Source organism: Denticeps clupeoides, chromosome 9, assembly GCF_900700375.1.
Source record: "Denticeps clupeoides chromosome 9, fDenClu1.1, whole genome shotgun sequence".
Lineage (NCBI taxonomy): Eukaryota > Metazoa > Chordata > Actinopteri > Clupeiformes > Denticipitidae > Denticeps > Denticeps clupeoides.
In genome coordinates, this window is record NC_041715.1 from 16,027,356 (window position 1) to 16,043,971 (window position 16,616).

Below are 16,616 nucleotides of genomic sequence, written 5' to 3' on the forward strand. Positions count from 1 at the left end.
TATTAGACCAACATTAGTTTCAACAGTAGAATTTTTTTTTAAACTGAATAATGACATTTTAATATTATAACAAAATGAAAATTAGGATGTTGTTGGCTGAGGAAGTGTCACTTACACATTGATGAATGTGACAGCATCGTTTTTGATGTGCTGAACTTGATGAAGGTCACCCAGGATGAGAGTCACAGCAGCGTTGTCCACGGTGAGGCAGCTGCAAAGTGTGTCCTCACACATGGACTTCAGACGATCCAGCAAGTACTGAAAGACAGAAGGAAACAGACAGACGTAAAGAGATGCATCTGAAAACATCCACAGTACTGTGTGAGTTTGTGTGTGGAGTGAAAGTGTGTGTGTGTGAGCTACCATGTCTGCTGCAGCAAGCAGCTTGATGGCCATCTGACGAATGTTGGGAGCCTTTCCCCAGTAGATATAGATCAGGATCTCCTTGAGGACGTCGGGCTTCATTTCCTGAATCTCCACGTGGTTCTAGAGGAAAAGCAGAGCTGAAATCAGAACTGTTCTAGACTGCATGAGAAAAAGGTGGGAACATGGCTCCAGCAGAGAGCAGATAAGACTCCTGTAGCAAATCTCTTGTAGTCACATGATGACAAAAAAGAGTTTTAAAGATGAGCATTAAATTCCTTTTTTAATAATTTAACTGCATAATAAAGCCCAAAAAAGAGAGGTAAACAGTGTCAGATGGATAAAGACTTTTTAAATGGCTGACGTATCCCTCACTCACACACACCTGGGTGTAGTTGTAGCTGCTGGCCATTCTGGAACTCTGAAGATCTGCAGGAACCTCTGATGAAGGAATCTTCTCGCTGGAAACGCTGTGGCTGGTGGCTTTCTCACAGGAATCTCTTGCAGGGGTTGTTCTTCTTGTAGGAATCTCAGTCCAAAACAATGCTGGTCCTGGGATGGTGTCCTGGGATGGACTCTGGTAGGATAATGAGAGAGTAAAAAATGAATTATTTACATTTAGAAACAGTTGTAATCTTGCATGTTTCATGTATTTCAAAAGACTAAATACCTACATAAAAATAGTAAGCATGCACCTAAAATAAGCATAACCTAGATAGAAAAAAATGGAGAAAAAAAGGTTAAAACATTAACCCTGAACATTTAATATTATACCACATTATATTAAAGTATATTAAGGTGTGAAATAGACTAAAAACGTCTCTGGCGTTTGGCTGGTGGCTCTCCAGCTGAAACCAGAGACTGGTACAAATCTGTGATGAGGTGTGGGTGGTCATCAGTAAGGGTCGTCCAGCCGTCAGTCTTCGTGACTTCTTCTGCATTCCTAAAAATCACACAGAGAGAAAAAAGTGAGCAGCTGCATCCAAATACTTGCCTTTGCAGGCCGTGCAAGGTAAGGATGGAAACCATGGAAACTTCCGCCCTGACATAACCGCTACCCTGAACTGTACTGGAGTTTACATAGTGGCCTGGTCCTGAGATTAGGATGTAGTTGGCTGAGGAAGTGTCACTTACACATTGATGAATGTGACAGCGTCGTTTTTGGTGTGCTGAGCTTGATGAAGGTCACCCAGGATGAGGGTCTCAGCAGCGTTGTCCACGGTGAGGCTGCTGCACAGTGTGTCCTCACACATGGACTTGAGGCGATCCAGGAGGTACTAAAAGACAGAAGGAGACAGACAGTTCGAGGTGAAGAGATGAATCTGAAAAAAAACAAAAACATCAGTAATGTGTGAGTGTGGGAGCTACCATGTCTGCTGAGAGCAAGAGAAGAGAGCAAGAAACATATTTCATGAGTCGTCAACGTATTAATTTAGGTAAACAGCGGCCAGATCTTCAGCACCGTAGACTGCTCTTCTGTATTATTCTGTAACTAAACTTTATTAATGCTCTAACTGTATAATAAAGCCCAACAAAGAGAGATAAACAGTGTCAGGTGGATAAAGACTTTTTAAAATGGCTGACGTATCCCTCACTCACACACACCTGGGTGTAGTTGTAGCTGCTGGCCATTCTAGAACTCTGAAGATCCTCTGATGAATGAATCTTCTCGCTGGAAATGCTGTGGGGTCATTCTTCTCATAGGAATCTTTGTCCAAAACAATTCTGGTCTCTCAAAGTGTAAATGCAAACTATAAAAAGACTATAAATGATTAACTTTTTGCAAAAAATGTTTTGTTGTTTACCCCAGGATCTGACCTATTCATAGATACCAAACATTCATGAATTCATGCAAATTCATGCAAAATAAATTATTTCTGCACTGGCTGTTGCAAGATGATATATGTGAAAGATTAGAAGAGACATTGATTTATATTACTTCTTTATTGTTTTAGATTTTTTTTGTGAAAAAAAAAACATGAAACAAAAAAAAAAAAAGTTAACAATTACAACAACAACACTAAGTTCAGGGGAGACAGGATGTGCAAACTGCACTGAAATGTGCCTTACAAACTCCTACTCCACATTTCTAGCAGTTGAATGTGCAGGCTTTGCGTGTTGGGCAGAGCGCACACTGCCTCCTGCATGAGAAAGTGTCTGTGTTGCTGGCTGTTGGTGGGGGGTTGGGCGGATCCATGGTGAGGAGGTCTAACCTTCTGCGGGCTCGTACGATGAGGCTGATGGCTTCTGGAGTCTGTGGGAGGGGCTGTCTGTGGGTCATCTCTGGCATGACCAGCATTTTCCCAAGGTGATCCAGGAACAGCCTTCGTCTGTAGGATTTTCCAGCATTCCATCTAGGGCCAATGGCCGTCCAGACAATGTAGGCGTTGAGGGCACTGATGTCCAACATATTAAAAAACATCGCTAGTGGCCAACGTCTGTTCTTTCTTTTCTGCTTATTGAAATATGTTGTATATAAAAGATATGCTGAATAGTAAACACCTTAGCCTGGATTGTGTACATTAACCTGGTCCATTGTATCCACAGCTCCTTTGCAGCGGTTGTAGTCAAGGATGACCTGGGGCTTCATCTTCCCCCCACTGCTGATCAACGTCTCCCGGTGCTTTGTGCTGAGGAGAAGCTCATTCTTACCCCGCTTTGGTACGTAAGACACCAGGGTGTGTGTTGCCGTAAAAGCGAACACTGATGAGAGAGACTCTCTCCCCCGGACCTTCAGGAGCTCAGGTGGAAGTTCTGGCTTGTTCTTCCTTATGGTGCCGACCATGGCGATCTTCCTTTTGAGCAACTGCTCTGCCAGCCCGTAGGAGGAGAAAAGTGACACCTGTCAGCCCCTCCGTCATCTCCAGCACAACTCTTTGTCCCTGCTGTTTTTCAGGAGGCGCACTGGCTGATCGGCCGGTGTAGAACGAAAGTCTCCAAACATAGGAAGTCATCACATCGCAGGTTGCCCATATTTTGAAGCCATACCTCCCTGGCTTCTTCAGCATGTACTTCCTGAAGCTGAATCGCCCACGATAGGGCACCAGTTGCTCGTCGACGCATATGTCTGCTCCGGGGTTAAAGATCTGTTGGAGCTGTTCAGTCCACTGGTCCCATATTTCCCGGATTGCGGCCAGTTTATCATCCCGACGCCGTGGTCTGGAGAAACGGTCGTCAAAGCGCAGCGATCTGGAAATGGTTTCAAAAGTTTTTCTGGGCATGGTCGCCCGAAAGATGTGGCGGCCTGTCTTGCCGTCCCAGAGGCTGCGCGTTGCTTCTCCCCGGGACCGATAGACGGCGGCCAGGAGGAGGAGTCCAAAGTAGGTCGCCTACTCTCCAGGAAGGTCGCCTACTCTCGCCACTGTAAACCGGGTGGGTCCTGGTCTCAGTCCGGTTCCTGGAGGGTCATATCTGAGGGTCGCGGAAATTGTGGGTGCCCAGAAAATCTCTCCGTTTTTGGACCTCTATAAGATGTCCGCTTTCTCACCTTCTTCGGTATCCGCTGACTCAGTGGAGCTGGTGGAGGATGAGACAGGTCCGGGCACAAACTCCTCATCCATCGTGGACTCGTCTGTCTCTGTGTCAGATTCTGATCTTGCGCTCTCCGGCCCGGTGGGATCGGAATCGGGTTCCATCACCATTGCAACCGCCTCCTCTGCACTGTACAATCTCTCCATCTCGCACTTGAGATGACTGAAATGAGGAGATCTCCTTCTTTATTATCCCGTACGAAGCGCTGTAATCAGCAACCCAAACGTTTGTTTGGATTCTGGAAAAAATGTTTAGTCTGCCTAAAACTGATCAGCCTGTGTGTAGATATGTATTTTATAATAAAAATCTTGCGAAGCTTTGAACGTGTTTGACCCTGCAGCCGCGTAAAACAAAATGTGGGTCGGTTTTGATTAAGATTTTGGGGGTGTTGGTTCTGTGCTGGAAAATGTCTAGTCTGTCGTTTACTTCAAAGTTGTGCATGTGCCCAGGTATATTTCATGCATTTTAGATAAAAAAAAATTTAATATTTGCATATAAAGTAAAAATATGGAAAATGTGCCACTTTTACGCATTCTGTGTTTTTACGCATTTGCGTTTATTATCTAATTTGTGGACATGTCCGTATCTCAAGATATGCAAAACCACTGATATATTCTGCTGACATACTGTCTGTTAGAATATCAACATTAATAATTTGGCTGGAGGGGGGTAGATGGATGGCTAGTGATGGATAGTGTTCGCCATATGGTGGAAAAAAGCAGGTATTTTCTCCACTTGCCATATATGGTTCAGGCCAGCAGCGGCAAGGCAGAAGGGTGAAATGAGTCGAAGAACCTGAAAAAAGCATGTTTTGTTCGTGTTTTTTTATCAGGAAAAAAAGAGTGACTATAATGGGTTTCTATGTGGAGGACAAACGCTTATATTTATGTTTACTTTGTAAAAAAAAAACAACAACAATTTTTTAAAATGAAAACTGAGCCCAAAATGATCACCTGGAGCTTCATCCCCAACAATTTGTATGAAAAATTATCAAATAAATCAATAAAGTAAAAATTTACATATCACGGCTACCATGGTAACGTGTCTCTCACAATAACCACGTGTGTAGGGGCACCTTATATTGCAGCATTTTAATTTGTATAATTTTAAGTGTTAAGGAACGTTTTTTTTTCCAAGCCATGCAGTTCACATCATGAAATCAGCAATAAAATATGAATGGAGTGTAACTCAAAATAGTCAGCACGATGATTGCAATGTGCAGCCATCCATTCAAAAAATCATAATAAAACATTTAGCTTTCCCAGAATCCCTTGCTGTATCTCAGTAGAAACAAATATACTCTGACATGACAGTTTGGCGACAATGAAAGATGATAACTTTATTTAGCTGTTTTTATTTGATGGTTGGATTTTAATGCTGAGTTTTTTTTTTGTTTTTGTTTTTTTTAAGGAGGCGGGTCTGAGGTAGTGACGGGCCCTCAGAGATCACGGGCCCCGGTGCGACCGCACCTGCTGAAACGGCTGTAGTTATGCCACTGGTTCTTCGCCTACCAATTTCCTACCAATCAGGCTTTATTAGCTCCAATGATGGCAGAGCGTGCGTCAGTTAGCAGCACGTGCTGGTAGACCGGCTTGATTTGAAGAAGACTGTTACGACTACGGACTTACGGGGGAAGGAAGTACAGAAGCAGAACATGCTGGGAACGGGTTTTTATTATAAAATAAACAATAAACAAATAAACAACGGCTCGATGGCCACGAACGGGAAATAACGGGGAATCAACATAAACTAGCCCGCAGCCGTGTGGCGATTGCCAGAACTCAAAAAAACACACATTCACATACTTGCACTAAGGTCCACTAAAATGTCGTCCCTCCCGAAGGGGCGGAAATATCCGGCTTTTATGCACCGTCAGGATTGGCCACCGGTGATGAGCCCAGCTGCAGTCAATCCTGACAAAGACGAGACATTCAACATGGACCCAGAGCTGCATCAACTGAGCGTGAACACGAGCCCTGCAGCTCTGAATCACAAAGAAATCCTTGGCTGTATTTAAGAAATGTATTTGAGTACAAAGGAGTAAAGAATGAGTCCTTGCGATTTCTTTGCATCCCATGCCTGCCTCAACATAAAGAATTGTTGGCATTTAAAAACTCCCCTTCAGATTTGAAAAAACATATAGAGGTAAGCTATGCTATGGTATGCTATGCTTTTGGGTATGTTATGACATGTTATGATACTATTATCTCGCGAAATGTATGTTGACATACAGAAATAGTATAAAAATCACACCAGTGTAGCTTCATTATTTTTTTAACACGGTGAGGATAATTAGAGAAAGTGGGGAAGGAGCTGTCAGAGCAGTGACCATTGCACTTAAAGTCCCCATGTAAGTTTGACTTGGAGCAGATGCACAGTTATGATATGGTTGGCTATGGATTGTGTGCCATAATATTGTAGTTCACTAATCTTTTACACCTCGTTTAATTGAACTGCAGTAGTATAGCCTATAATTATTTAGATAATTTAGAACACAATAAGCATATCAGTCATGTCTGTTTCATACCTATGCTGACAGGCCACAAATTCATATTTTAACAACTTTTTGCAGACACAATCTGAAATAATTAAAAATAGTTTGTTGAATGAGGTGTGTAATAACATTATGTATATCTAGGTGTGTGACAAAGTCCTTATCACTTGTTGACATTCTGCATATTCCAATACTGTGTATTACAGGTTCAGCCCTGCAGAACTTGCTTTCCTGACACAATATGCCTCAACCATGAACCCAGTATCCAAGGCAGTCAACATGTTGCAGGCAGAGGTGGATGTCCACATGGGATGGCTGTTAATTAATAAACTTGTCTAATAATATCACTGTTTAAATTTGTTGAGATGTACAGTGGAGGAAATAATTATTTGACCCCTCGCTGATTTTGTAAGTTTGTCCAATGACAAAGAAATGAAAAGTCTCAGAACAGTATCATTTTAATGGTAGGTTTATTTTAACAGTGACAGATAGTACATCAAAAGGAAAAATACTTTAAATAAAAGATAGAGACTGATTTGCATTTCATTGAGTGAAAGTATGTGAACCCCTACCAACCATTAAGAGTTCTGGCTCCCACAGAGTGGTTAGACACGCCTACTCAATTAGTCACCCTCATTAATGACACCTGTATAAAAGACACCTGTCCACAGAATCAATCAATCAGGCAGACTCCAAACTCTCCAACATGGGAAAGACCAAAGAGCTGTCCAAGGATGTCAGAGACAAAATTGTAGACCTGCACAAGGCTGGAATGGGATACAAAACCATTAGCAAGAAGCTGGGAGAGAAGGTGACGACTGTTGCTGCAATTGTTCGAAAATGGAAGGAGCACAAAATGACCATCAATCGACCTCGGTCTGGGGCTCCACGCAAGATCTCGACTCATGAGGTCTCAATGATTCTGAGAAAGGTGAGAAATCATCCTAGATCTACACGGGAGGTGTAAGTTAATGACCTCAAAGTAGCTGGACCACAGTCACCAAGAAAACCATTGGAAACACATTACACCACAATGGATTAAAATCCTGCAGTGCTCGCAAGGTCCCCCTGCTCAAGAAGGCACATGTGCAGGCCCATCTGAAGTTTGCCAATGGACACCTGGATGATTCAGAGAGTGACTGGGAGAAGGTGCTGTGGTCAGATGAGACAAAAATTGAGCTCTTTGGCATTAACTCAACTCGCCGTGTTTGGAGGAAGAAAAATGCTGCCTATGACCCCCAAAACACCGTCCGCACTGTCAAGCATGGAGGTGGAAACATTTTGCTTTGGGGGTGTTTTTCTGCTAAGGGCACAGGAAAAATGGATGGAGCCACGTAAAATCCTGAGTGACAACCTCCTTCCCTCTGCCAGGAAATTGAAAATGGGTCATGGATGGGTGTTCCAGCACAACAATGACCAAAAACATATAGCAAAGGCAACAAAGGAGTGTCTCAAGAAGAAGCACATTAAGGTCATGGAGTGACCTTAATCCAATAGAAAACCTATGGAGGGAGCTGAAGCTCAAAGTTTTACAGAGACAGCCTCGAAACCTTAGTGATTTAGAGATGATCTGCAAAGAGGAGTGGACCAAAATTCCTCCTAAAATGTGTGCAAACTTGGTCATCAACTACAAGAAACATTTGCCCTCTGTGCTTGCAAACAAGGGTTTTGCCACTAAGTATTAAGTCTTTTTTTGTAAGAGGGTTCAAATACTTATTTCACTCAATGAAATGCAAATCAGTCTCTATCTTTTATTTAAAGTTATTTTTCAAATTTTCCTTTTGATGTGCTATCTGTCACTGTTAAAATAAACCTACCATTAAAATAATACTGTTCTAAGACTTTTCATTTCTTTGTCATTGGACAAACTTACAAAATCAGCGAGGGGTCAAATAATTATTTCCTCCACTGTAGATGGAACAGTGAGATGGAGATAATTTTTTTCGCCCATGACATAAAAATGCTGTTGAGGGATGTTTTTATCATGAATGCTTGTGTAACAAGCGTCACAAGCATGTGGATCTTCTGACTCGGTGCTTCCAGCTTTACAAGCATGCACTCGGTCCTGGTGATCGGTGATGGCTGATCAGGTGCACAGATTCACACCAGCAATCACCCATGCACATCAGTTGGTGTCAAAAAGGGAGGTTTTATTTCAGTGGGAACACAGCAGGGAACAGTCAGTGGCTAACGTTCCTCCTCTCATCCCGTCTCTGCTCCCGCAGCACACTGAGGCAACTGCCTAACAATACAGCTTGTGAAATAAAATGAAATAAAATACATAAAAAAACGCACCACATGGATTCCAACAGTAATTCAGTCATTAATAGTACAACTATTTACAGGTGAGCACAACAGTGACATTAAATGACAGGGAAAGTGAAAAAACATTTTAAAAAAGAAAATGACGATCGTATAGTAGCTACATTACATACATTTCACATTTAACATACCTGTGGGAACACAGCAGGCACAGTCAGTGGCAAATGTTCACGCGTGTCTCGGCCCTCCTCTCATCCTACAAGACACAGACTTCTGCTAACTTAACCTCCTGAGTCCTGGAAGAAAAAATGTTTTGGTATTTAGATTTTTTTTAGACAAGTTAAGTGCTGTGAACAAAAGAAACATTTTGCAACACTTTTTTTTTGCAAAAAAAAACTTTATTTAGTTTTTACCATATGTCCTCTGCAGTGGACAGCGGGACTTTTTAAATCACAGTTCATCATAGATTCATATAATGGTGTCATATGGACAATTCATATAATTAAAACATTAAAAACTGCTAAATTCAGGAATCTTATTTAAACATGGAAAAAGCTTGTACAATGTAGCAATTGAACTTTTGTTTACTAATGCAGATCATATAAAATGTGAAATGGCAATTCATGCCTCCAGAAAGCATAACAAGGTAACAGTAAGGCAACTTGGCAAACGATTTTTAAAAACTTGAAATAATTATTTAAAATCATTAGGGGTTCTGAGTTAGGAGTTATATGCCAGAAAAAATGTTTTCCTTTGGTAATGCACAGAAACACATTGCATTTCATGCATTGCACATAGGTTTTGCCATTACAGCCACCTCTCCGGCACCGTGATGCATGGGCTGCCTCCACCATCTTGGGCATATGGAGAGCCCCATTTTTTTTTCAGGCTGTCACTGGGCTCTGGCTCCACACTTCGCCTCCTCTTAGGGATTAGTGCTGACATCACTGACCACCTCATCAAACTCTTGACCTTGTCGCCACTGGGCTTGGGCAATAAGATCTTCAGCCAGGAGCAATCTGAAACCCTGTACTCAATCCAGCTGTTAGTGGCAGCCAGATCAAAGAAATGCAGAATGTTACGGACGGTCCATTTTCTTGTACGGCTAGACATTGTATAGAAGCTGATCATTCGGTCACACAGATCAACTCCGCCCATGTAAGTGTTGTACTCAGTCACAACAGCAGGTCGAGATACATTAAGATGCCGCTTCTCTTTGGAAGACCATCTTATGCAGTTGTCCTGGGGCTCTATTCCATGGACAGTGGAGGACAAGAGGACTGCATTATTGTCCTGCCACTTAATCACTGCAATCTCTGATGGCTTTCTGACAACCATCTCAGATGCACCTCTTATCATTTGACATCTTTGACTTGCACTGTTTTGAGATTCTGTTTTTCGTGATGGTCCCTGTTCCCTGGAGACCACTAGCTTTCAGGGCATCTAGCAGTTTGACAGAAGTGAAAAATCTGTCAAAGTATAGGTGTGTTCCTCGTGGAAGAGTCTGTGCCATCCGAATGACAGCATTCCCTCCGATTCCCAGGTGATGGTCAGTGAACGTGTTCTTGCCCTTATAAACCTCAAAGTCCAGCACCAGACCACTTGGACTGGCAAGCACAAAGGCTTGCACAATCCTTTCAACCTTACTCATCCCCTGGCTTTCTGTTTTGTGAACAATGGTCATAATGAGTAAGTCCTGCTGTCCTCTCCAGAGGACACTGAATACAAGTTGTGTTTTCGAAGGGTTAAATTCACTTCATGTTTGAAATCTTATTAAAGTTAAGACTATCATAATAAAGAAATAATTAGATTTTTGACAGCACAGACATATTTTCTATGAAACAATTAGCACTTACCTCTCCTAGTGCTGTGAAATGTGGCTGATGCAATGCCGGCAAATTTGAAAAGGCAGTACTCAGTGTGCTCAGTGTGCTCAGTAAGGCCCTCACCCTTTCTAGTGACATCATTAGAAAGCCCAGGATCTCTCCTAGGCAGTACAGTAGGACTGAATTAGGTTAGTCAAATGCCATTTAAAATAAAACAACCAAAATCATGTCCTCTACAGAGGACAAAAATGAAGTTTTTTCCTATTTTTTCAGAGCAAAATAACAATAATTACAACCATCTATAACTTTAATACACCTTTATACAACAGATAATATTAGGAACACTGTGCACGCAGCACACGTAAAGTGATAGGATGCGCCATCAATACAACCCTGACCACACAAGCAATACGGAACCAAAATTTTCGTTCCATCCACAATTACACAGAAAACACAGGAACCCTGTAGATTAAAATGACAACAGTAAGTTTTGTTGGGGTTCACATAACATACATCCAATCTTTTTTCCCATAACATCCCGGCCACACTTGAATGAGATAATGGATTCTGAGTGAAATAGGATGGCTGGAGAATAGTTTTGTGGCGAAAGTTGGCAACGTTGAGAGCTGATAGTTTCCGAAGGGAACAGTAGAAGAATGGTCGTGAGGCAAGCGGTCTGTTGGTAACATCGAGGTTCGAACGAGAAACAGGCGGGGCAATTCGATGGAGTAGTTAAAGCAAGGCAGTCGATACGTGGCAGGGTCAACTAGGTACGAAGGTAACAAAGGTATGAAGGTGGCCTAGCGGGGGCAGTGGTGGCCTAGTGGTTAAGGAAGCGGCCCCGTAATCAGAAGGTTGCCGGTTGAATCCCGATCCGCCAAGGTGCCACTGAGGTGCCACTGAGCAAAGCACCGTCCCCACACACTGCTCCCCGGGCACCTGTCATGGCTGCCCACTGCTCACTCAGGGTGATGGGTTAAATGCAGAGGACAAATTTCACTGTGTGCACCGTGTGCTGTGCTGCTGTGTATCACATGTGACAATCACTTCACTTTAAACTTTAAAAAAAAAAAGCAGACCTCGTCTGCTTGTGGGTGATCGTCTCCGTGGATGCTGTGACAACTGTATATACTGTAATTATACTGTAGAATTGCTTCAAGCAAAACATAAATTATACTGCATGTCACTCAACATTATGTCACTCAAAGAGCCAGCGAGTTAAGTGCAGACGTTTCTAACATAGAATTTCTAACATTAACAAGAAACAATTAACACAATTGGTCTGACAATAGTGATGTGAATTTATTTAATTTAATGTGTAATGAAATAGTCAGTGACAGTGGGGGTTAAAAACTGACTATACATGGTGTTGTGGTGATTGTTTTTGTCACTGTAACATGGGAACAGAAATAGAATTAAAGAATAACTTCAGCGATATAAACAGAAAAACATCAAAAATGGTTTTAAAACAATATTTTATTTTTTAGTTGTTTGTTTAACCCCGGACCAATCTGTTGGTCACACCACCACCCCCCTCTCTGGGGACAAACGGACTTTCTTCTCTTTCAAGATGGCCCTAAAATGTGAAAAAGATAGATATTAGACCAACATTAGTTTCAACAGTAGAATTTTTTTTTTAACTGAATAATGACATTTTAATATTATAACAAAATGAAAATTAGGATGTTGTTGGCTGAGGAAGTGTCACTTACACATTGATGAATGTGACAGCATCGTTTTTGATGTGCTGAACTTGATGAAGGTCACCCAGGATGAGGGTCTCAGCAGCGTTGTCCACGGTGAGGCAGCTGCAAAGTGTGTCCTCACACATGGACTTCAGACGATCCAGCAAGTACTGAAAGACAGAAGGAAACAGACAGACGTAAAGAGATGCATCTGAAAACATCCACAGTAACGTGTGAGTTTGTGTGTGGAGTGAAAGTGTGTGTGTGAGCTACCATGTCTGCTGCAGCAAGCAGCTCGGTGGCCGTCTGATGAATGTTGGGAGCCTTTCCCCAGTAGATATAGATCAGGATCTCCTTGAGGACGTCGGGCTTCATTTCCTGAATCTCCACGTGGTTCTAGAGGAAAAGCAGAGCTGAAATCAGTACTGTTCTAGACTGCATGAGAAAAAGGTGGGAACATGGCTCCAGCAGAGAGCAGATAAGACTCCTGTAGCAAATCTCTTGTAGTCACATGATGACAAAAAGGAGTTTTAAAGACTCACAGTTTGCTGCTCTTTCTTAAAGACTTTTTAAATGGCTGACGTATCCCTCACTCACACATACCTGGGTGTAGTTGTAGCTGCTGGCCATTCTGGAACTCTGAAGATCTGCAGGAACCGCTGATGAAGGAATCTTCTCGCTGGAAATACTCTGGGGTCGTTCTTCTCGTCGGAATCTCAGTCCAAAACAATGCTGGTCCTGGGATGGTGTCCTGGGATGGACTCTGGTAGGATAATGAGAGAGTAAAAAATGAATTATTTACATTTAGAAACAGTTGTAATCTTGCATGTTTCATGTAGTTCAAAAAGACTAAATACCTACCAAAAAAAGTAAGCAAGCACCTAAAATAAGCATAACCTAGATAGACAAAAGTAGAAAAAAAGATTAAAACATTAACCCTGAACATTTAATATTACACCACATTATATTAACGTATATTAAGGTGTGAAAGAGACTAAAAACGTCTCTGGCGTTTGGCTGGTGGCTCTCCAGCTGAAACCAGTGACTGGTACAAATCTGTGATGAGGTGTGGGTGGTCATCAGTAAGGGTCGTCCAGCCGTCAGTCTTCGTGACTTCTTCTGCATTCCTAAAAATCACACAGAGAGAAAAAAGTGAGCAGCTGCATCCAAATACTTGCCTTTGCAGGCCGTGCAAGGTAAGGATGGAAACCATGGAAACTTCCGCCCTGACATAACCGCTACCCTGAACTGTACTGGAGTTTACATAGTGGCCTGGTCCTGAGATTAGGATGTAGTTGGCTGAGGAAGTGTCACTTACACATTGATGAATGTGACAGCGTCGTTTTTGGTGTGCTGAGCTTGATGAAGGTCACCCAGGATGAGGGTCTCAGCGGCGTTGTCCACGGTGAGGCTGCTGCACAGTGTGTCCTCACACATGGACTTGAGGCGATCCAGGAGGTACTAAAAGACAGAAGGAGACAGACAGTTCGAGGTGAAGAGATGAATCTAAAAAAAAAAAAAACATCAGTAATGTGTGAGTGTGTGAGCTACCATGTCTGCTGCAGCAAGCAGCTTGGCGGCCATCTGACGAATGTTGGGAGCCTTTCCCGAGTAGATATAGGTCAGGATCTCCTTGAGGACGTCGGGCTCCATTTCCTTAATCTCCACGCGGTTCTAGAAAGAGAGCAGAGCTGAAATCAGTCTGGTTCTAGACTGCATGAGAAGAAGGTGGGCACACGACTCCAGCAGAGAGCAGATAGTGGTGGCAGTGGTGGCCTAGCGGGTAAGGGAGCTGAGCCGTAATCAGAAGGTTGTCACTGAGGTGCCACTGAGCAAAGTACCGTCCCCACACACTGCTCCCCAGGCACCTGTCATGGGTGCCCACTGCTCCCTCAGGGGATGGGATGAATGTAGAGACCACATTTCACGATGTGCACAGGGTGCTGTGCTGTGGTGTGTCATGTGTGAAAACTAATCACTTTTTTTATAAGACTCCTGTAGCAAATCTCATGTAGTCACATGATGACAAAAAGGAAGAAAATGAGGTTTTAAAGACTCACAGTTTGCTGCTCTTTCGTGTCTTGTAGGAACATGGCACGGAAGACAGGACAGCGGACTGCAGAGAGACAGAAGAGTGTAAAGATGAGCATTAAATTCCTTTATTTCTTCTCTACAGTAGCTATTTAAATACCTGGAACCAAATCATCTTACGTCTGTCTGTAAATTCTCAAGTGTGTGCATGTGTGTGTGTATATTAGAGGATGTGGTAGAGGAAGTGTTACCTGCTAGGATGGATTTGTGGGCCTTGAACTCCTGCCCAGCTACACACAGGGTGCAGTCAGTGAGCAGGGATTCTTCCCACAGCTCCCCAAGCTCAAACGCCAGGCTGCTATCTGGCTCCTTCACCTGCGCTGTGGAGATCTCTGGATCCTTCTCCATAGTGATCTGTAACATCCCAACATGGTAGTTAGTACAACACAGCTACGCCATCACACAAAAGCTACCAACATGGAAGGACATTAAAGGGACGAACATCACAGAATCCCTCTGCAGTGAGATGGTCAAGTGCGACCAGGCAGCCAGTGATACTTACCTTACAGGTGAGGGTGAGCTTGTCATCCTGTAAAAGTCCAGAGGCATCGTCCAACACGTCATTTCTGCTGAATAACTCAGAGCCGATCTGATCGCCCTCGTACACCCGGGTGTAGTAGTTATTCTCTGCAACACAAAAGCACACAGACAGGACAGCACTGAAGCTCATCAATAAAATCAATACAGATCAAAGCAGAGAGATGCAGGAAAACACGCCTTTATCTCCTCTCACAGGGACATCTGAACTCACCAATGACCTTGGCCTCCTGTCCCTCGGCGTTGAGGAGGACGAGTCTTGCACAGGCCCGCACACCTGCCTCTGGAGCACTGACCAGGACGGCAAAGCATGACACGTAGCCCTCCTGGACAGAATCAACGCCGTTAGGGTACAACTGCAGAGCCCTGAGAACACACAGACCAGAGGAAGGAAGAGTTACAAACACATGAGCTGGAAGGACATCACTCCCTGGCTCAAGCGAGTCTCCAGACCCACCAGACCTACCATTTCAGCCGTCCGCTGGCATCCGAAAAGGTGGAGCTGGTGAGAGAGGCGCCATTCTCATCATCTGCGAAGCTGAAGTTGCTGATCGTCCAGCTGCAGGAGAATTCTTCCACTTGGTGCTGAGAAGAGAGCAAGAAACATATTTCATGAGTCGTCAACGTATTAATTTAGGTAAACAGCGGCCAGATCTTCAGCACCGTAGACTGCTCTTCTTTATTATTCAGTAACTAAACTTTATTAATGCTCTAACTGTATAATAAAGCCCAACAAAGAGAGATAAACACTGTTAGATGGATAAAGACTTTTTAAATGGCTGATGTATCCCTCACTCACACACACCTGGGTGTAGTTGTAGCTGCTGGCCATTCTGGAACTCTGAAGATCCTCTGATGAATGAATCTTCTCGCTGGAAGTGCTGTGGGGTCGTTCTTCTAGCAGGAATCTTCGTCCAATGCTGGTCTCTTACGAATGCTCTTTAAACATGAATGATCTGATTAGACAAAAATAAAAAATGTGTAGAAATAAAAGTATTATATGCCTAATGCTAACTCTGTCCTAAATTAACTCAGTGATGTTTTGGTAGCTACTCACCAAAAGTGCTGCTGCTCTGTGCTGTGTTGTAATGAAACTGAGTAAAAATAGGAATTATTGTTTACATATCTTGGCTACCATGGTAACGTGACTCTACACTAACCACGTGTGCAGGGGCACCTTATATTGCATCATTTAAATTAAACGGTTTTTTTTCAAGCCATGCAGTTCACATTATGAAATCAGCAATAAAATATGAACGGAGTGTAGTTCGTGTGATTTGTTATTAACACGATTTTTGGGGTATTTTTCTTTTCTCTGGTTATGTTGGTAATGGGGAAGGGGCGGGGCTTCCGCAGGTGGGTTAAACCTGTTTACTTCACATCTTTCAGAAACAACATGTCTACATCTTATATACTGCAATGGTGAAAAAATTAAACATGTCTCCAGACAACATTTTCGTATCTGGTTTTTGGGGTCCATGTGTCCCCATTTTCCATTTGCGATCATTAATTTCAGGACTAAATGACTCCACGCCACCTGGCTTTTATGGCGTCATTCCTGTCCAAACTTGCAATATCAACGTTGACCGCTAGAGTGCGTAATGTGACGCTTTGATAACAAGAAGACTAATTTTTCGTGTGCTTTTATATTCATTATTTTTGTCACATTTTAGTAATTACAATTTTTTTAAAGCATGATAACTAAAATAACTGTAATGTCAAACCTATCATGCCCTTTATTACTTATTTCAATCTCAACGACACAGACATGGGCCTGGATTTATAATAATTATTATTTTTATTATTGTTGTTATGTGCTCTTGAACT

The 16,616-nt window shown here is 42.8% G+C and overlaps 1 protein-coding gene across 1 annotated transcript; it reads right to left on the minus strand.

The window, feature by feature from the left end:
* Window positions 1-1,173: 1,173 nt before the first annotated feature.
* Window positions 1,174-15,872, minus strand: LOC114796871 (speckle-type POZ protein-like). The gene is made up of 10 exons (XM_028991382.1): window positions 15,847-15,872; window positions 15,595-15,728; window positions 15,256-15,374; window positions 15,004-15,155; window positions 14,755-14,879; window positions 14,444-14,606; window positions 14,222-14,277; window positions 13,713-13,835; window positions 1,498-1,640; window positions 1,174-1,306 (listed from the first exon to the last, which is right to left on the minus strand). The coding sequence occupies exons 2-10, from the start codon at window positions 15,619-15,621 to the stop codon at window positions 1,174-1,176; spliced, it is 1,041 nt and encodes a 346-aa protein (XP_028847215.1). The 5' UTR covers window positions 15,622-15,728; window positions 15,847-15,872.
* Between the last annotated feature and the right edge of the window lie 744 nt (window positions 15,873-16,616).